At 32.9% G+C, this 22,549-nt stretch overlaps 1 protein-coding gene across 1 annotated transcript in view; it reads right to left on the bottom strand.

Moving 5' to 3' along the window:
• The window catches only part of CPNE8 (copine 8), a 302,153-nt gene that overhangs the window by 105,100 nt on the left and 174,504 nt on the right, over positions 1 to 22,549 (bottom strand). Inside the window, exons 9-10 of the mRNA XM_061204630.1 lie at positions 15,717 to 15,821; positions 14,326 to 14,367 (exon numbers count right to left, since the gene is read on the bottom strand). Of these exons, the coding sequence (XP_061060613.1) occupies positions 14,326 to 14,367; positions 15,717 to 15,821 (147 nt within the window). The remainder of the gene's footprint in view (positions 1 to 14,325; positions 14,368 to 15,716; positions 15,822 to 22,549) is intronic.

Here is a 22,549-nt window from a genome sequence, read left to right as displayed (position 1 = left end):
GGTGCAGCCATGGTGGAAAACAGTATGGAGTTTTCTCAAAAAACTAAAAATAGAACTACTATATGTTCCAGCAACTCCACTCCTGGGTATATACCCTAAGGAAAAACAAAATCACTAATTTGAAAAGATACATGTGCCCCAATGTTCACAGCAGCATTATTTACAATTGTCAAGATATAGAAGCAACGTAAGTGTTCATCAACAGATGAATGGATAAAGAAAATGTGGTTCTGTCTATAATGGAATACTACACAGCCATAAAAAGCAGTGAAAATTTGCCATTTGCAACAACATGGATGGAATTGGAGTATATTATGCTAAGTGAAATAAGTCAGACAGAGAAAGACAAATACTGTATGATATCACATACATAAGGAATCCTAAAAAAACAAAATAAGTAGGGAATTCAACAAAAAGGAAACAGACTCACAGACATAGAGAACAAATTAGTAGGGGGGGCAGTATAGGGGTAGGAGATTATGAGGTACAAACAATCATGTATAAAATAAATAAGCTAAAAGGATATAATGTGCAATACATGTAGTATAGCCAATATTTTATAATAACTATAAATGGAGTATAACCTTTAAAACTTGTGAATCACTATGTTGTACAACTGTAACTTATATTGTACATCAACTATATCTCAAAAAAAAGATGTAAGCTGATACCACCCCCCAATAAAAAGATATAGAGTAGATTAAGAGATTAAATAACAAGACCTATACATATGCTGCCTGCAAGAGACTCACTTCAGATCTAAAGACACACATAGACTGAAAGTTGATGGGACAGAAAATGGTACTCCATGTGAATGGAAACAAAAAAATAGCTAGGGTGCCAATCAGAAAAAAGAGACTTTAAAACAAAATTATAACAAGAGACAAAGAAGAACACTACATAATTATAGGGATTGATCCAACAAGAAGATATAACAATTGTAAATACATATGCACCCAATCTAGGAGCACATAATAGATAAAGCACATATTAACAAAAATAATGGGAGAAATTGACAGTAACACAATAATAGTAGGAGACTTTATACTCCATTTACATCAATGGGCAGATTATCCAGGGAGAAAATCAATGAGAAAACTCCGGCCATAGGACACATTAGAGCAGATGGATTAATAGATACATATAGAACGTTCCATCCAAAAGCAGTAGAATGCATACTCTTTTCAAGTGTTTGTGGAACATTCTTTAGGATAGATCACATGGTACACCATAAAACAAGTCTCAAAAAATTGAAGACAATAGTAATCATATCAAGCATCTTTTCCAGCCACAAAACTGAGATTAGAAATCAACTGTGAAAGAGAGAAAGAAAAAAAGAAAGAAAGAAGGAGGGACAGAGGGAGGGAGGGAAGGAGAGGGGGAGGGAAGGAAGGAGGGGGGAAGGGAGGGAGGGAGGCAGATGGAAAAAATGCAAACACTTGGCATCTAAAAAACGTGCTAGAAACACTGTGGACCATTACAGCAGTGGTCTCAACTGGAGGCATGTATGTACAAATCTCACAAATAATGCTGAAGAAGGCCAGACACAAAACCACTATGTGATTTTGTTTACATAAAATTCAAAACTAGGCAACACTAAACTATGGTAATAGATGTCAGAAAAGTGATTACTTTGCAGGAGGGTGAATAGTGAATGGGAAAGGGAAGAGAATGGCTTCTGCAGTGCTGGTGAACCTGTTTCTTGATGCAGGAGCTTGGTATAGAGTATATTCAATTTGTGAAAATCAATTGCACTATATATATAAGATCTGTACACTTTGACTTACTAAGTTTATTTTTTAAATGGACCCTTTAGTTCCATCTCTTACGTTTAGAAAGCCCTTCCAAACTGAGAGATTATTTCATAGTCATCTATTTTCTTTTCTTTATGTTTTTTTCTTTCTACTTATGTGGAAATTATTTTGGTCAATGGTACGAATTTTAAGTTAGTTTGAATCTCATATATAAATTATTTCAAGTCATATGAAAGTATCTGTTATATTTCAATTTATCATTCTTCTTATTCTCATTCAAAAGTGGAAACTTGGTTGTTCTTGAATAAACAGCTACCACTTTAGTGGGTGCCAACCTGAGTTAATGTATAATGTTGGATTTGGGAGATAGATTTTAATATTAAATATTGTCTACAGACCAAATTAAAAAGTAACATTTGCAGATAACTTGGGTTTTTTCCTATGACAAGAAGTTAATCCTAATTCAGCAATGGTGACACTAGAGATATAAAATTTTGGAAAGGTGGACTTATAACCCACATCTTTTCTAACACACATTTATAAAACCTCAGCTCCATTCCTTTGCTCTCATTCCTGAGCTTACTAGAATGTTTTGTCCTATTCTCAACAGTTCTTCCCTGTAAATTCCCTTTCTTCTGTTTCTATAAATATATAAATTCTATGACTCTATAAATTATCTTTCTTCCATTTCTATGATTCAGGCTTTCTTTAGTTCTGATTTCTTTTCTCTTTTCCTAAGCTACATTGTATAAAATATTTTCTACTGCTCTGTTGCTCTCTTTACTATTCTTTCAGTATCAGTTTACTTTAAAAAAAAGTATTCCCACTACATTATTGTACAAATTATGATACCGTTGTAAAAAAACACCAATTTCAGCCTAGTGACAAATATTTATAATTTTTTCCATAAATACCCATATTTGTTCCATCTTTTAACCTAGTGAAAACTGCAAATAATTACAGAATTAACTTTAGAAAATTCATTCTAATGACAATAATGGCATCCATTCATTGTTTATTGCTTATAGATGCAGGAGTTGGCAATTAAAGTGGTGGATGAGAGCAATGGAGGCATCAATATGATTATGTTCTTTCAAGTGTGCAAGCCTGGGATTATTATAATGCCTAGAGATGATATTCAAGGGGTGTAAATCAATAGAGTCAAAGTAAATATAAGAATACAAAAACATTTGTCTACTCACCTATTAATAATTAGCCATTGTTCAGAGTCTCTTGTGTCCCTTCCTAATAACCCCAGCTTCTGGGAAACTTCCCCTAGGCTCTCAAGGCCACCTCACAATCCAGCAATTAAAAGATTGACCTTGGAAAAGAAAAGAACTTCCAGGACCCTACTCCCATTGCTCCCATCTATTTTGACAGGTGACAAACCTTTGGAACCTTACCCCTGGTAATCTTACAATGGAATAAAACTCATGAGAGGAATGGCAGATTTCAGGGTAAAATTGATGATTAATTCAAAATTGAACATAAGCAAATATTAGGGCTCAGTCTCCTATTTGTAAAATAGAGTTAACTCTAAAGGTCCCTTCAGCTCTAAGGACTCTAATATTACTTTATTACAAAAATTAGAAATTAACTTATTTTCCAAACTTGATTGATGACACTGTAATGTAAGCAAATGAATAGTAAGGTGATCAAAAATAAAAATTTACACTATAAATGTATTTTTTAATTTGAATTTGATAATTCTACATTAAGTTGGTAAAACTCATCAGAATTTGAACATGGAATAAAGCATAAAGTTAATTAAGCTGTATGACAAGAAGATCATAGATATGTGAATGTAAAATCTAAGATGTCTATAAATTAAAAAAACAGTAAGCAAATGACAGCTGAATTAATTACTAAATGCCCGAAGTTTCACTAGAGAAATAAAAGCTCTAATAGTATTCAAGATAATTTAACAATTTCAAGTAAAGGGTGGAAATGAGGAGATAAATAACAAACACTGATGGAGAACTGAGAGTCCATTACATAGACAACATGGTTATTTTAAATACTATCTTCTATAACAATGAAATAACACAGCAAGAATCTACTATTGGGTTGGCCAAAAAGTTAGTTCGGGTTTTTTCCGTAACATCAAATGAACTTTTTGGCCAACCCAATACATTAAAGGCATTATAATCTGTAGTGTGAGGAATAATAAGACAAAACACAGTACTTAACCTCAAGAAGTTTACAATTTAATATGAGAGACAAAGCAGAAAGAAATAATTTCAATATAAGACATACTATGTTAGATATGCTAATAAATATTCCTAAATGGCAAGTGCAACACACAAGAGAGAAGGATTAAATGAATTTAGACATATAAAGAAATCTTTCAGACAATTCACAGCACTTAAATTGAGCTGGAATAGAAAACCAACAGGCAAAAATAAACACAGAAGAAGTTTTCCATGTGTTGAGGCTATCTAAGCAAATATATGGTGATAGAAGAGAGCAGGGGAAACTCTGAAACTGCATAGTTGATAGTGGCTTAGAATAGCACTTCCCAAAATCTATCCTGCATATATCTTTTAGTTACGTACCAGTTTGAAATGTTTATATAATTTTCTTCAATATCTTATTGAAAATAAGAAAAATCTTTTTTCCTTGAAATACAGATCTGAGAGAATCCAAAATCATTCAAAGTGAGTAAAAGAATATAAAAATATTAAGAAAAATTAAAATATTGTTGTATAAAGATTGGAGTTTTTCGTTAAGTCATATCACCTGGCAAGCTGTCTGGCACATAGTATATGTTCAATAACAATTTCTTCCAAAATTATTTAACAGAATTTCTATTGGATGATAAATAAATAAAAACATACAGAAGTAAAAAATTGATTGCCACTTCAGTTTTCAAATATATACTAATTAAATCATTCTTTCATGAGAGCAAGAGTAATAGATTGAAGGGGAAAAGAGGACAACACAAGCTAAATGTGAGAAAAATCATTACTTAAACTTTTAGTAGGTGGAAGGAAAAATAGTATGTAAGTAAAATGTAGATTATGAAATTCTGTTTATTAGCATTTTTTTTAAAGTTTCAAAGAAGTAATAGGTAATGGAATAAGGAAAGATGCTGACTCTTATCTATTGAATGCGTGTTTAGGACATTGAAGGTTAATTGCAAGTAAACAGAGGGCTATTGTTAGAGAAAGATTAATTAGAATAAGTGAGGAAATTAAAATAATCAGAAAAATATAAAGGTTTATATAAAAGCCTCCTTGTAAATAAGTTATAATGTGTCAGACAATGTTAAGTTCTTGAGCGAAGCACTGAACCAGGAATCAGTTATTTCATACCATGATGACACATAATCATGTAAATAAAACATCAAATGCATTTATCAAATACTATTTTCAAAGGTGACATACTAGAAAATGATAGCATTTGTACAGCATTTCACAGATACATTTATTTACTTATAATGAGTATCACTATTTTAAATGACTACATTTGAAAAATTCACAGTGATGAAATGAAATTTCATCAAAATTTCAAAATGAAATTTTTACTCTATGTTCAGAGGACACCATAAGCCAGGATTTTATGACTGACAGTTCACTAGCTCAGCCATTTCATCAAATCATCATTTTCTGGGAGGCGCAAATTTACTCAGTGGCCCTTTTACAATCAGTCCCACATTAGAACCACTTGGTTTTAATGCAGAGCCGTTCCATTAATGCTCCTTTAATTTTAAATTAAGCTACTAAGTCAGCTGAAGCAACCTGAAGAATTTGAAGCTTTTCAAGGATACTACCACTGATTGTTTTGTAACCCAGACAAGTCAGTTTCTTAGCACTTCAGCTTTTCAATTGTTAAAATGAGGTTTAAATATTCTTCCTTCACATCACTTAATGAAATGGTAGGAATTATGGGAATGATTTTAGAAAAGTGGTGTAACTTGTTGAAATTAAGTACATAAGTACATTTAAACCAATTATTCATACCAAGGTGAAGCGATGTCTCTGCACTCTCAAATCACTGTTAATGTGTTAAAAATTTTTTAAAAGTACATATGACTATATTTCTTTTATTTTAAAGTAGCTCAGGATACCCATTTTAATGTCAGCTGGTTGCTTGCTTAACAACATTACCACATTTTTGTATACCTCACTGATGCACAAGATGTTTGCTACAGAATTAATTTCAAGTTGATGAATTGAGTCAGACATACCATCAGATTTCTAACCTAAGATCACACCAATTGCTGAAGTTCCTAATCTGTAAATACCATTATCACCTCAATTATCTGATGTACCCTAGCAAGTAAAACACAATATAAGCATGTAACACTGTCAACCATTTTTCACATGAATTTTTGACTGAAATACTCTCTAGATTGAAACATCAGATTACTCTATTGGTTTCCTATGGTTAAATTTATAGACTAAATAATATAGATTACTGACCAGCTTTTCTCCACTTTATAAGGGGACAACTCTAAACTTGTATTGAATGCAGACAAATAAAACTGATCTAAAAATAAAACAATTGATATAACGTTACTTATATGCATATTATATGGTCTTTGTTAAAAACATAATAAACAGAAACCTCAATTAAATACAGCCAGGAGATCATCAGAGGAAGCTCTCTCACCCTGCAACAATAGCAGAGTCCAAAGGAGAAGAAAGACTCACCTTCCTTCCTGGCAAGGACTCAGACAATGAAAAGCCACAGAGTCTTTCTTTCTCTCTTTCTTTCTTTCTCTTTCTTTCTTCCTTCCTTCCTTCCTTCCTTTCTTTCTTTCTTTTCTTTCTTTCTTTCTTTCTTTTTCTTTTTCTTTCTTTCTTTCTTTCTTTCTTTCCTTTCTTTCATTTCTTTTCTTTCTTTTCTTTCTTTCTTTCTTTCTTTTTCTTTTTCTTTCTTTCTTTCTTTCCTTTCTTTTCTTTCTTTCTTTCCTTTCTTTCCTTCTTTCTTTCTTTCTCTTTCTTTCTTTCTTTCTTTCTTTTCTTTCCTTCTTTCTTTCCTTCCTTCCTTCCTTTCCTTCCTTCCTTCCTTCCTTCCTTCCTTCCTTCCGTCCTTCCTTCCTTCCTTCCTCCCTTCCTCCTTTCCTTCATTCCTTCTTTCTTTCTTTCTTTCTTTCTTTCTTTCTTTCTTTCTTTCTTAACATCTTTATTGCAGTATAATTGCTTTGCAATGGTGTGTTAGTTTCTGCTTTATAACAAAGTGAATCAGCTATACATATACATATAACCCCATTTCTCTTCCCTCTTGCGTCTCCCTCCCACCCTCCCTATCCCACCCCTCTAGGTGGTCACAAAGCACCAAGCTGACCTCCCTGTGCTATGTGGCTGCTTCCCACTAGCTATCGGTTTTACATTTGGTAGTGTATATATGTCCATGCCAGTCTCTTACTTTGTCCCAGCTTACCCTTCCCCCTCCCTGTGTCCTCAAGTCCATTCTCTAGTAAGTCTGCATCTTTATTCCCATCCTGCCCCTAGATTCTGTAAATTGATACAGCCACTATGGAGAACAGTATGGAGGTTCCTTAAAAAACTAAAAATAGAACTACCATATGACCCAGCAATCCCACTACTGGGCATATACCCTGAGGAAACCATAATTCAAAAAGAGTCATGTACCACAATGTTCATTGCAGCTCTATTTACAATAGCCAGGACATGGAAGCAACCTAAGTGTCCATCAACAGATGAATGGATAAAGAAGATGTGGCACATATAGACAATGGAATATTACTCAGCCATAAAAAAGAAGTGAAATTGAGTTATTTGTAGTGAAGTGGATGGACCTAGAGTTTGTCATACAGAGTGAAGTAAATCAGAAAGAGAAAAACAAATACAGATTCTTTCTTTACTGTAGCTCTCCCAACTTCTTTTTCTTCTTTATAAAAGCAGCCCCTTCCCTTGCCCTGCAGGGACTTGCCCTGGTTACAGACTCTGAACTGAGATTCTCCACTGATACCAAATAAAGCCATCTTTGCTGGAGAAATATCTGGCAGTTTATTTGTTTCAGGTCAACAATTTCATTAAACTTTACACAGTGCTGTCCGATATGATAACTGCCAACCAGATGTTGCTACAGGGCAATTGAATTGTAGCCAGTCTCAATTGAGATGTGCTGTAAGCATGAAATACATACCAGACATCAAAGACTTAGTATAAAAAATTTAAAATTTTCTCCTTAATAATTTTATATTGATTCCATAATAAAATAACATTTTGCATGCATAAGATTAAATTTAAAAAAATATTATTACATCAATTTCACTGGCTTAGTTTTACTTGTTAATGTTGCCACTAGAAAATATGACATACACATATGACTCACATTATATTTCTACTGAACAAAGCTAGTCTAGCTGTCAAAAAGAAAAAAAAGGATGGAAGCCACCAAGCAGAAACTCTTTTCTAAAAAGAAGAATCAAAAGCATTAAGATATACACTTAGATATACAATTTAAATAATGATACACATATAGAATTTATGACAAATATTAAAGATGGCAGGAAGACAAAGAACAGAAAACAGTCTCTGTTGATAATTACATTGTATCATAAAACACGAGTATCATGTCATGTTCACTCTGATTTAAGAAAAGAACATCTACATTGAAAAATTATGCCAAATATATAAAAATGAATGCAAAAATGTAATAGCAATATGTTAATATACCACATGTAACCATAAGGTAGAATATCAACTTGTATCACAGTCTACACAGTGACTATTTTATTGTATTATAAAACTTATATCTGCATTATTTTATAACTTTTAAGCATCATTTTTATCAGAGACTAAATTGCCTTTCAAATTTCATATATTACTTAGTTGAAAGGATTATCAAATTCATTTAATGATGATTTTAATTTTGCTTTTTATAAGTCATTCACAAAATGAAAATTTTGCTTACATTAAAAAAAAAACCTGCTTTAGTGTACATGGATTATACAGAATTCCACATTAAAATATTTTATATTCAAATATAGAGATATATTTCACATTAAAGAAAGCATTTTTACCCCAACATTAAAAAGTTATTAGGCCACTTATATAATTAAAATGCATTCCTCTCATTATTCTACTAATTGTAAAATTCATTTTGAAGAAATATTTAAAGTTCCCCTAACAATCTTTTCCCTCCCAACTTCACCCTTTTATTGTCAGAGAGTCTTGAACTCCTCAGGCTTCCTTTGAATGTGCTGTTCATGATGGCATATCTACCACCTGCCAATCTTTCTCCCAAATAATTGATGATCCAATGACAACACAAACTTATAAAATCATGTATCCAAATATTTTCTTTGCTGCTAAATTCATGTCTCCAAGAATCATTTTTCATTGAAAAAAGTTCCTAAAGCTAATGAATCAAATGCTTCACTTCTTTGAACTATATTTCATAAATGATGTCTTTCTCTAACTCTACTTTTCAATCTATCCCTACTCTCTTTCACTTGCCTTTGCTCTTACTCTAATTCAAATAATATGAGACAGCTCTTTTATACATTTCACTAGCCTGTTTGATGTCTCTTAGGATTCTTTCAAAATATACACTCATTCATCTCTACCAAATTACCAAAATTCTTGTTACATAAGACTTTTACCTAAGAATGATTCATCCATTTTTTACATCATATTGAAAGCAAGGTACAGGAATACCTTGGAGGTATTGTTAGTTTGGTGCCAGACCACCACAGGAAAGTAAATATCACAATAAAGTGAGTCACATGAATTTTTTGGGTTTGCAGTGCATATAAAAGTTATGTTCATTCTCCAAATAGATCACATGCTGGTCACAAAACAAGTATCTATAAATTTAAGAAGATTGCAATCATATCAAGCATCTTCTATGACCACAACAGTATGAGACTAGAAATAAACATGGAAAACACTGCGAAATCACAAAATGTTAAGGCTAAACAATATGCTAATAAACAATCAATGGGTCACTGAGAAAACCAAAGAGGACATTAGAAAAGACCTGAAGACAAATAAAAATGGAAACACAGTGATCCAAAAGTTATGGGATGCAGCAAAAGCAGTTCTAAGAGGGAAGTTTATAGTGATACAAGCCTACCTCAGGAAACAAGAAACTCTCAAATAAAGAATCAAACCTTACACATAAAGGAACTAAAACAAGAAGAACAAATAAAACCCAAAGATAGTAGAAGGAGAAAAATAATAAGTATCAGAGCAGAAATATATGAAACAGAGAGTAAAAACAGAAAAGACCAATGAATCAGAAGCTAGTTCTCTGAAATAATAAACATATTGATAAACATTTAGCCATGCTCATCAATAAAAAAAGAGGGCTCAAATAAATAAAATCAGAAATGAAAGGGAAAAGTTACAACTGATATCACAGAAATACAAAAGATCATAAGATAATACTAAAAACAATTATACACCAATACAATGAACAACCTAACATAAAATAGACAACTAAGAAGAAATAGATAAATTCCTAGAAATGTACACTCTCCCCAGACTAAATCAAGAGGACATTTAAAAAAAAGACCAATTCCAGTAATGACATTGAATTGGTAATCAAAAAACTCCCAACAAACAAAAGTTCAGGACCAGATGGATTCACAGGTCAATTCTACCATCATTTAAATCACTTAAGCATTTAACCATCATTTAATCATTTAACATTTAACACAATCATTTAACACCTATCCTTCTCAAACTTATTCCAAAAAGTTGAAGAGGAAGGTATGTCAGAATCATTATGATATCAAAACCAGACAAGATGCCACAAAAAAGAAAATTACAGGCAAATATCACTGATGAGCAGACATGCAAAAATCCTCAACAAAATATTAGCAGACGGAATTCAAAATACATTTAAAGGATCATAGACCATGATCACGTAGTATTTATCCCAAGGATGCAAAAATGGTTCAATATCTGCAAATCAATAAATGTAGTACACCACATTAACAAACCAAAGGATTAAAAGTATGTTATCATCTCAATAGATGCAGAAAAATCTACTGACAAATTCAACATCCATTTATGATAAAAACTCTCAACAAAGTGGATATATAGGAAACATACCTCAACATAATAAAGTCTATACATGACAAGCCCACAGCCAACATCATACTCAATGCAGAAAGGCTCAAAGCATTTCCTCTAAGATCAGGAACAAGAAGAAGATGCCCACTCCTGCCACTTTCATTCAACAAAGTATTAAAGGTCCCAACCACAGAAATCAGATGAGAAAAAAATTAAAAGGAATCCAAACTGGAAAGGAAGAAGTAAAGTGTCACTCTTCGCAGATGACATGATACTATATATATATACATATATATATATATGTATATATGTATATATATATATGTGTGTGTATATATATATATACATATATATATATATGAAATTCTAAAAATGCTATCAGAAAACTATTAGAACTAACAAATACATTCAGTAAATGTCAGGATACAAAATTAACATACAGAAATCTGTTGCATTCCTATACACTAACAACAAACTATCAGAAAGAGAAATTAAGAAAACAATCCAAGTTACAACTGCATCAAAAAAATAAAATGCCTAGGAATAAACTTAACCAAGGAGGTAAAAGATTTATACTCAGAATACTCTAATACATTGTTGAAAGAAATTGAAGATGAAACAAAAAAAAAAATGGAATGACATACTATGCTCATGTATTGGAAGGATTTATATTGTTAAAGTGACCATACTACCCAAGGCAATCTACAGATTCAAAATCATCCCTATCAAAATACCAATGGCATTTTTCACAGAACTAGGATCAATAACTCCCAAATTTGTATGGAAATCTCTGATAGACAAAGCAATCTTGAGAGAGAAGAAGAAAGCTTCAGGTATCAGTCTGCCTGATTTCAAAGTGTACTACAAAGCTACTGTAATCAAAATATTATGGTACTAGAACAAAAACAGAACCATGTATCAGTGGAACAGAATAGAGAACCCAGAAATAAACCCACATTTACATGGTCAATTAATCTACAACAAAGGAGGGAAGAATATAAAATGGAGAAAAGAGAGATTGTTCAATAAATAATGTTGGCAAAACTGGACAGCTATATTCACAAGAATCAACCTGGGCTACTTATTCACACCATATACAAAAATAAACTCAAAATGGATTAAGACTTAAGTGTAAGAACTGAAACTATAAAATGCCTAAAAGAAAAAGTAGGCAGTATACTCTTTTACATTCATCTTAGCAATAATTTTTTGGATCTGTCTCCACAGGCATAGGAAACAAAAGAAAAAGTGAACAAACGGGACTATATCAAACCAAAAAGCTTTTGTACATCAGAAGAAACTATCAAGAAATAAAAACACAGCTCACTGAATGAAAGAAGATATTAGCAAACAATATATCTGAAAAGGGGTTAATATCAAAAATATGGAAGGAACTCATACAACTCAACAACAATAAAAACAAACAAACAGAATAAGAAATGGGAGAGGACCTAAATAGACACTTTTCCAAAGAAGACATACAGATGGCACATACACCAGGCACATGAAAAGATGCTCAATATCACTAATCATCAGGCAAATTTCAAATCAAAACCTCAATGAGATATCACTTTACACATGTTCAGAATGACCATCATCAAAAAGACAACAAATAACAAGTGTTGGTGAGAATATGGAGCAAAGGGAATCCTCATGTATTGTTGGTGGGATTGTAAATTGGTGAAGCTACTATGGAACACAGTAAGACAAATTCTCAGAAAATTAAAGAACCACCACATGATCCAGCAATTTCACTTCTGGGTATTTTCCCAAAGAAAACAAAAATACTAATTTGAAAAGATATATGCACACCAATGTTCATTGCAGCATTATTTACAATAGCCAATATATGGAAGCAACCCAAGTTTCATTTGATAGATGAGGAAGATGATACACACACACACACAATGGAATATTACTTAGAAATTAAAAAAAATTGAAATCTTACCATTTGCGACATGGATGAATCTAGAAGGTATTATAATAAGTGAAGTAAGTCAGACAGAAAAAGACAAATACCTCATGATCTCACTTATATGTATAATGTAAAACAAACAAACAAACAAACAAAACTAACAAATAAAATGAAAACAGACTCATAGATACAGAGAACAACTTGGGGGGGTGCCAGAACGTAGGCAGGTAGTGGGTATGTGAAATAGGTGTAGGCGGTTAAGAGGTACAAACCTGCAATTATATAATAACTAAGTCATGGCGTACTACACAACATAAGCAATATGTTCAATAACATTGTAATAACTTTCTATGATGATAGATGGTTATAAGACTTATCCTGGTGATAATTTCATAATCTATGCAAATGTTAAAATACTTTGTAGTACACCTGAAACTAACAATATTGTATGCCAACTTTATTTCATTTTAAAATGTTATGTTCACACTGTACTGTTGTCTATGAAGTTTGCAATAGCATTATGTCTAAAAGAAGCAATGTGAATACCTTAATTAGAAAATACTTAATCATTAAAAATGCTAATCATCATCTGAGCCTTTGGCAAGTCACAATCTTTCTGCTGGTGGAGGGCCTTGCCTTGATGAATTTTTCTACCCATGTAAGCAGAAGAAATAAGGGGAGGTGCTTCCTCAGGATAGGCCACTTTTTCAATCAAATTTGTTCCTGTATTAACAGTAGTGCTTGGGTATCTAGACATTCTCATCTTTAGGGGCTTGGCTGCTGGCTTATATAAAACAGAGAGAATGACCTTGCTTAGATCTGGAGCTTTAACCTAATGCTTCAGCTCCATTTACCAGTGAGCTCTAGGCTGGAATGGAGAACACTAGCCAAGTAAAATTAAGTGCCTTTGATTTCCCACTTGTCATTCTCCTTTGGTATCTGTATATTCAGTCCCTTCAGGAACCACCTAAAGAAACAGTTATCTAGAGCAAGGTGAGATTTGAGCATGTCTGGGTCCCTTGGCTTAACGTCATTTAAAAACACCTCAATATCAATCCTACTTAAAACAGTAGAAACAGTGGGAAAATACTTAAAAAAGAAAGAGAAAAAGTAGTGTGTTCCATTCTTTTACTCATTAACATGCTGCGGTATGCAGAGGGAGACCATGATTTTGGAGTTCTGCTTAACTATTTTTATTGGCAATCACCAGACGTAATTCCAGAGTCTTGTTTTGCTGTTTGTTTGTGAGGTGTGTGTCTTTTTTTTCTTTTTGAGGGGGAGCTCAGGTGTGTTCCCATGGATGATAGGTGTAGAAAGGTTATAGGAATCTTCAGAGAGATTATGAGATAAAGAAATTTGAGAATCACTACTCTAGATATAAAACTAGAAATCTGTAAATGTGCATAATGAGAACTCATCAAGTCCAAGTTGAAAATCTTTACTATATTAATAGAAAGAAGGACGACCTCTATTTTATTTCACAAGTTTAATACAATCATTCTTAAAATCTCATGTGAACACCTCAGTAATGCTTAGAAAAACAAGACAAAAAATATTCAATCTAAAATTAAAATATGAAAATGTGGTCATTTCAGTATATTTGCGTCTTAAAACATTATAAGTTTTAAGAGCAAAAACAAAAGAAAAGACAATGCCTTACCTTCCATCTCGATCCCAGTCATACACCTCTACTTTGACTGTTCTGTCCATGGGGAAAACATACACACAGAGTGAAGTTACTTAGTAAGATCAAATTAACATATGATTGAATGTTAAAAAATAAGTTATAGATTTTCTTAGATAAAATAGTGTATGCTTTCAAGTTTTACAAAATAGTTTAAAGTTGATATTGCTAATTTTAATACTATTCTTCAATTTATATCTTAAAATAGGTTTCTAAAATCATACAGATTTTTAATTCTTTAAACAGAGTAGGAAAGTATATGGGAAAAGCATTTATAGTTTGACATAGCTTCTCGATGGAGAGGTATAGAGCTACTCCTCCACTCTTCAAAACCATTATCTTAGAGAAGTATTTCTCAAACTCAGCATGGATCAGAATCACATGGAGGGCTTGTCAAAACGTGAATTGTTAGACCTCATGCCTAGTGTTCCCAGTTCAGTAGCCTTGGGTTGGGCCCAAGAATTTAATTTCTACAAGTTTCATCAGGTGCTGCTGATGCTCTAACTAGGAACCATATTATAAGAATCACTTTCTTAGAATGAGTCCAATTAAATAAAGTTATGATACTATTAAATGAATAAAGTGACAGTCAAGCAGCATAATAAATTTTAAAGTAAATTTAATGACATATACCAATATACCAATCAATAGTTCTTTCTGTGATATTTGTTAATATAATAAATCTTCATTTTTCTAATATACGAGTAATAAGATAAACAAAATATCTTTTGGGGTGAATAGGGGTTTTTGTATTATAATCTTACAATCAACTTTCATAAGAAAAAGAAAAGTTCTTTGATACTAAGAAATCTTCAGGTATATTGTGGGAAGATCTTCAGGGCCACCTCACCCACCTATTTGTAAAACACCAGAATCTCCCTGTTCTACATCTCTAGAACTTTTATAATTCAGCAACCATGGGAGCAATGATGTCAAATAGGATTCTCAGGAGGAAATCAGGGTTAATAACATATGTAGTCATAATCTTATGTATCTTGTATATTTACTTATTCCTCTCTAGAAAGATAATAAATACCAAATGAAAATCTTGAGGCAATGAAAATTCTGGGATGACTTTTGAATATGTTAAACAAATATTCAATATATTTTTAGCACTTTGCACATTTTTTTCTTGAAAAATTAGTTAAACCTAATTTTAATTTCTCATATTATCCCTTCTCCCCAAATCATTGTGGATTAAAAAAAAAGTTATTTAAAAAATTCTGAATAAATCAACTATGCTTTTGTAAATACACACTTACATTGGTAAAGAAGCCAACTTAATTTTTAAAATTCAACTTAGATTATTGGATACAAAATCTATAGTGAATATTCAAAACTCTCAGAAAAGTTGTCATTTATTTTACCTGTCATAATCGCCATTACATAAAGCTCTGACTGAGATCTTGAATGCTTGCCATATAGGATTTAGAGTGTTTTTGACAACTTCTGTTTTATGACAAATTGTAAAACTGTAAAAAAAAAGTTTTCAGTTATTTTCATGATTCAGTTATAATATATTGTTTTAGTAGTCATTCTTCTGTTTCTTTTTGTGCAGAATACATGTTACCAGTCGCCCTATTGCTGCTATATCAGTCAATAAAAAGAGATTTACAGTTTTAAAACTTTAAAGATTAGCTCAACATAACATAAAGCAATGAGATTTTGCAATGACTTTACTAAAAATGATCTGCAAATTCAATAAATCCTAAAGCTGCTTTGTAAATACTCTCTATAAAAATTGTGGTGACATATTGATACAGTGAAAAGTATCCGTGGGTCACTAAGAATATGAAGGTCATTAGTAACCCTGAGAAGGGCAGTTTTTTTGGAGTGCTGGAGACAAAAATCTGGTTGGAATGGGTTTAAGAAAGAGAAGAGAAACTGAGGCAGAGTGTATAAACAACACTTTTGAGCAGTTTAGCTATAAAGAGAAAAAGAGAAATTGGGGATAGCTTAAAGGGGAAAGATTAGTCAAGCGAAAGGTTTGTTTTTTGTCACTTTTTAATTTTTTTCAAGATGAAAGAAATAACAGCAAGGTTGTATGCTAAAGGAAAAAGTACATTAGAGAGAAAACAATCTGATTCATGAAAGAAAGGGGATAAAAGATAGAGCAATGTCCTGAAGTAGATGGAAGTGGATGGGATAGAGGGAATCAATGGAGGGGTTGGCCTTGGGAGCACAGATAGTCATTTTGCAGAGCATTCAGGAAGGTCGAGCACAGGGGTAGATGCTGTGATGGGATCTTGCAGAAGTTCTCCACTTGCTTCCGTTTTCTTATTAAATAGAAAGCAAGATAACCAGCAGAGAAGGAAGAGGGCAAAAGTGCTAAACTGTCTGGGAGGGAGGGAACACTGATGGATTAAGGAAAGGGAGTAAGATTCCTGGGGAGGGCTAAGGGCCTATTTAAGATTAACATAATAAATTTATATTCAGACCACTCAGTATGTGGTTCTTTCTTTCTTTAAACTGTTGACTCTATGTACCTAAAGAATCCCTAGAGTGAAGAAAGATAGCAATTCAAGAATATATAATAAGGGGTAGAATCCACGGAGCCTTAAACTAGGTTTTCTGATTCAAATTCCAGTATTGTTTCCACCGAATCATTCAATCTCCAGACATCAATCAGGTCCTGAAAAAGTTCTTGCCTAAATGCAAATTTATGCAGCAGTTACTGAGCTATAAAATGTTTTAAATAAGCTTGGTTAGAACAATACCTAAACTCAACCTTCACTAAAACCTTAGTCATGAAGTGTTCTAAATTCAAGGGATCCCTCTAATAGTCATGAATATGAGAATATTACATAACTACTATAGTGAACATACTGTAACTAAGCCCCACAAGGAAATAATCTCATTTTGAAAGGACCTTGAGTCCATTTTCCTCTTCTCAGGCAAGAAAGGGTCTCTCTGCATTAAGAGATCAAATAGAAACATAATATAAATGGATCATGTATTCAATTTAATATTTATGGCATTAGTGCCATACTCTTCCTGGTAGTATCCTCACCTATCTAAAGAAAATCATGTTACTAAATTGACAGAGCTCAAGAGAATATGTGTGTATATAATGTGGTCAAAGGCTCTCTAAGTTGAATCACCCAAAGCAATGTAGGAATCACTGGGGGCAAAAGACATTAAAAGAAAGAGAGAGGATAGAGAAGACTCTAAAAGGTTAATCAACAGCTAATATCGTCCTCAATGGTGAAAAACCGAAACCATTTCCACTAAGATCAGGAACAAGACAAGGTTGCCCACTCTCACCACTATTATTCAACATAGTTTTGGAAGTTTTAGCCACAGCAGTCAGAGAAGAAAAAGAAATAAAAGGAATCCAAATCGGAAAAGAAGAAGTAAAGCTGTCACTGTCTGCAGATGACACGATACTATACATAGAGAATCCTAAAGATGCTACTAGAAAACTACGAGAGCTAATCAATGAATTTGGTAAAGTAGCAGGATACAAAATTAATGCACAGAATACTCTGGCATTCCTATAAACTAATTATGAAAAATCTGAAAGTGAAATTAAGAAAACACTCCCATTTACCATTGCAACAAAAAGAATAAAATATCTAGGAATAAACCTACCTAGGGAGACAAAAGACCTGTATGCAGAAAACTATAAGACACTGATGAAAGAAATTAAAGATGATACAAATAGATGGCGAGATATACCATGTTCTTGGATTGGAAGAATCAACATTGCGAAAATGACTCTACTACCCAAAGCAATCTACAGATTCAATGCAATCCCTATCAAACTACCACTGGCATTTTTCACAGAACAAGAACAAAAAATTTCACAATTTGTTTGGAAACACAAAAGACCCCGAATAGCCAAAGCAATCTTGAGAACGAAAAATGGAGCTGGAGGAATCAGGCTCCCTGACTTCAGACTATACTACAAAGCTACAGTAATCAAGACAGTATGGTACTGGCACAAAAACAGAAATATAGATCAATGGAACAGGATAGAAAGCCCAGAGATAAACCCACGCACATATGGTCACCTTTTCTTTGATAAAGGAGGGAAGAATATACAGTGGAGAAAAGACAGACTCTTCAATAAGTGGTGCTGGGAAAACTGGACAGGTACATGTAAAAGTATGAAATTAGAACACTCCCTAACACCATACACAAAAATAAACTTAAAATGGATTAAAGACCTAAGTGTAAGGCCAGACACTATCAAACTCTTAGAGGAAAACATAGGCAGAACACTCTATGACATAAATCACAGCAAGATCCTTTTTGACCCACCTCCTAGGGAAATGGAAATACAAACAAAAATAAACAAATGGGACCTAATGAAACTTAAAGTCTTTTGCACAGCAAAGGAAACCATAAACAAGACGAAAAGACAACCCTAGAATGGGAGAAAATATTTGCAAATGAGGCAACTGACAAAGGATTAATCTCCAAAATTTACAAGCAGCTCATGCAGCTCAATATCAGAAAAACAAACAACGCAATCCAAAAATGGGCAGAAGACCTAAATAGACATTTCTCCAAAGAAGATATACAGATTGCCAACAAACACATGAAAGAATGCTCAACATCATTAATCTTTAGAGAAATGCAAATCAAAACTACAATGTGATATCATCTCACACCAGTCAGAATGGCCATCATCAAAAAATCTAGAAAAAATAAATGCTGGAGAGGGTGTGGAGAAAAGGGAACACTCTTGCACTGTTGGTGGGAATGTAAATTGATATAGCCACTACGGAGAAGATTATGGAGGTTCCTTAAAAAACTAAAAATAGAACTACCATACAACCCAGCAATCCCACTACTGGGTATATGCCCTGAGAAAACCATAATTCAAACAGAGTCATGTACCAAAATGTTCACTGCAGTTCTATTTACAATAGCCAGGACATGGAAGCAACCTAAGTGTTCATCAACAGATGAATGGATAAAGAAGATCTGGCACATATATACAATGGAATATTACTCAGCCATAAAAAGAAACGAAATTGAGTTATCTGTAGTGAGGTGGATGGACCTAGAGTCTGTCATACAGAGTGAAGTAAGTCAGAAAGAGAAAAACAAATACCGTATGCTAACACATATATATGGAATCTAAGAAAAAAAAAAAAAGGTCATGAAGAACCTAGGGGTATGACGGGAATAAAGACACAGACCTACTAGAGAATGGACTTGAGGATATGGGCAGGGGGAAGGGTAAGCTGTGACAAAGTGAGAGAGTGGCATGGACATATATACACTACCAAACGTAAAATAGATAGCTAGTGGGAAGCAGCCGCATAGTACAGGGAGATCAGCTCGGTGGTTTGAGACCACGTAGAGGGGTGGGATAGGGAGGGTGGGAGGGAGGGAGACGCAAGAGGGAAGAGATATGGGAACATATGTATATGTATAACTGATTCACTTTGTTATAAAGCAGAAACTAACACACCATTGTAAAGCAATTATGCTCCAATAAAGATGTTAAAAAATAAATAAATAAAAGGTTAATCAAAATATCTAAAGCAGGGCTTCCCTGGTGGCACAGTGGTTGAGAATCTGCCTGCCAATGCAGGGGACACGGGTTCGAGCCCTGGTCTGGGAAGATCCCACATGCCGCAGAGCAACTAGGCCCGTGAGCCACAACTACTGAGCCTGCGCGTCTGGAGCCTGTGCTCCGCAACAAGAGAGGCCGCGATAGCGAGAGGCCCGCGCACCACGATGAAGAGTGGCCCCCACTCACCGCAACTAGAGAAAGCCCTCGCACAGAAACGAAGACCCAACATAGCAATCAATCAATAAAAAAATAAATAAATCTTTAAAAAAAAAATATCTAAAGCAGAGGGAAGAAAATTAAAGGAGATAAGGGAGAAGTAGGCAGGAGAAAAACAGAGGGAATCAAATGAGAAAAAGCAAAAGTACACAAAAATAGTTAAGAAAAATTCATAGGTACAAAAGTATGTATACTGTTTTCATAAACAGGCATATGCCTATCTTCATAACACTACATACTCTTAAAGATTTACAAAGGGACTTTCTCTTCTTCTCTTACATCATATTCTAATATATACCAATCTTTGGTATGGTGATAGATACAGATACCTAGCTATATAGGTATCTAAATAGGTAGGTAGAAGATAGATAGATGAAAGATGGATGATAGATAGATAATAGATTAAATGGATAGATAGAGAGCTAGATAGAGATAGAGCAACCAATGAACCATCTTCAAACGAACATGCTCAACAATCTACTGACTTCTAGGCCTTTTTGCTTACAGTTAAATCAAAATTTCTGTCATATTCCTAGTATTATCAGCCATAGTAATTAAATACTTTGAAACTTCTTCTCTTAAAAAAGTGACTCACTTTCTTAGTGAGCTACTTTAAGTGAGGTAGTCATCTGTCTTCTATTAATCATTCTCATTTGTAAAGCATTAGATGTTATATAGCCAGCAAAATCTCTCCAGTAATTCCAGCACTAGTGTAATTAGTGAAAATTCTAACAGGAGTCTGAGGTAGCTCTTTCTACTATTCAGGAGTATTGCTATATAAATATAAATGTGTATGTATATATGTATTACCCATAGTATTATTAAGAAAAATATTTTTATTAAATAACCTGTGTTAAAATACTTTAAATGAAGCCAATTACCAAAAAACAGTTATTCCAAAGGAAAATTATTACCTAATTATGAATACAGGTCAAATTACTAAATAATGTGAAAGCAAGAAAATAAGAATTTATAATCATATATTATTATGGATTTTCATTAATGCTTACAGTTGAAATTAAGTTTTACTCTTTCTTATAATATGAGCCTCAAACACTAGGCAACAAGCAATTTGTGAAGTAGCTCCATGTTCAAATACATGTTAAAAATGAAGATAAAGTCTTTGCAGTTACAAAGACACACATAAAAAGTGAGGAGTAAAAGCATTTTTATTCATTCAAAACTCATCAGAACAAAACATATGTATATTAATACATTAATACATATGCCCTAACATAGATATATTTGGATCTAGCTGGCGAACTATTTTCTCTGTGTAAATGCAAGTGGAAAGTTTTCTGAATTGAGATTCACAAAATTTTAGCAATAGTTATTTTTAAATGATTTGAGGTTTTTGGATTAGTTGCACTCAATATTTATATTTTATTTAATAAGTTAATACCATTTTTATAAGCATAATAAATTTTGTAATATATCTCTTACCAGTAGCATTAAATGTATGATAGACTGAAATTCTATAATTGTACAACAAAGATTTCTAAGAAAACTAGTAAAAATAAAATAGAAAATTCAGGAAATAAGTCATTCAAACAGGAGGAAACATAAGAACTTTTTAATTCAAGAAAATTTGAACAATTCTTTAGTTTTTTTCCTAACTGTGAAATGACTGGAAAATATGCTTATTTTCTCCACTGTCCAATATTTTGCACATGGGTAAATTAGTGTTTGGATACAAATGTTACTCTAACATTTTTACCACCAAAATAGAAAAGAAGCATGCAAAATCCAATGATATGATACCATAACAAAAATAACCAACAGTTGCCCAGTAGCTGCATCAGCAAAAATCATACACTATGTAAAGCTTCATTTTATATTGCTCAGTATAATCACTTTAAATAGCAAACTTTCTATTTTTATGTACCATTTTATACTTATTACATAACATTAACATGTTGTATAATTTCATTTATAAGTGTAGCAGGTTACATTTTTTTTTACATTCTATTCCCCTCATTTTAATCTCCAAATGACATTTTCTCTTTAGCTAATATTTTATTATGCACAGTTAAGGAAAACAGAAGAGGAAACATTATACCATAAGATAATAATAATAATAACAGCTAACATAATTCTTATGTTAGGGAAGCTTCTAAATGATTTTTGTGTAGTAACTCATTTAATACTCTCAACAGCCCTGGGAGATAACTATGATCATAGCCCATTTTACAGATGAGGAAACTGAGTGTCATATGCGTTTAAAAACTTGCCTATGGTCCCATAGCTATTAAGTAGTGGGGTCACGGTTTACACCTAAGGAGCAGGACCTTATTTAGCTCATAAATTTAACCACTAAACTTTTTCATTACTACTGACAATACAATAAGAATCATAGAAGATAACAATAAAATGTATTTCATGGTAGAGTCATATGTATTAAATTATACTCTGTACAATGGAATACTACTCAGCCATAAAAAAAGAATGAAAACT

This window comes from Eubalaena glacialis, chromosome 11, assembly GCF_028564815.1.
Source record: "Eubalaena glacialis isolate mEubGla1 chromosome 11, mEubGla1.1.hap2.+ XY, whole genome shotgun sequence".
In the NCBI taxonomy this organism is placed as follows: domain Eukaryota; kingdom Metazoa; phylum Chordata; class Mammalia; order Artiodactyla; family Balaenidae; genus Eubalaena; species Eubalaena glacialis.
The sequence above is the reverse complement of the archived record's forward strand: the minus strand, read 5'-3'. Positions and strand labels throughout refer to the sequence as shown.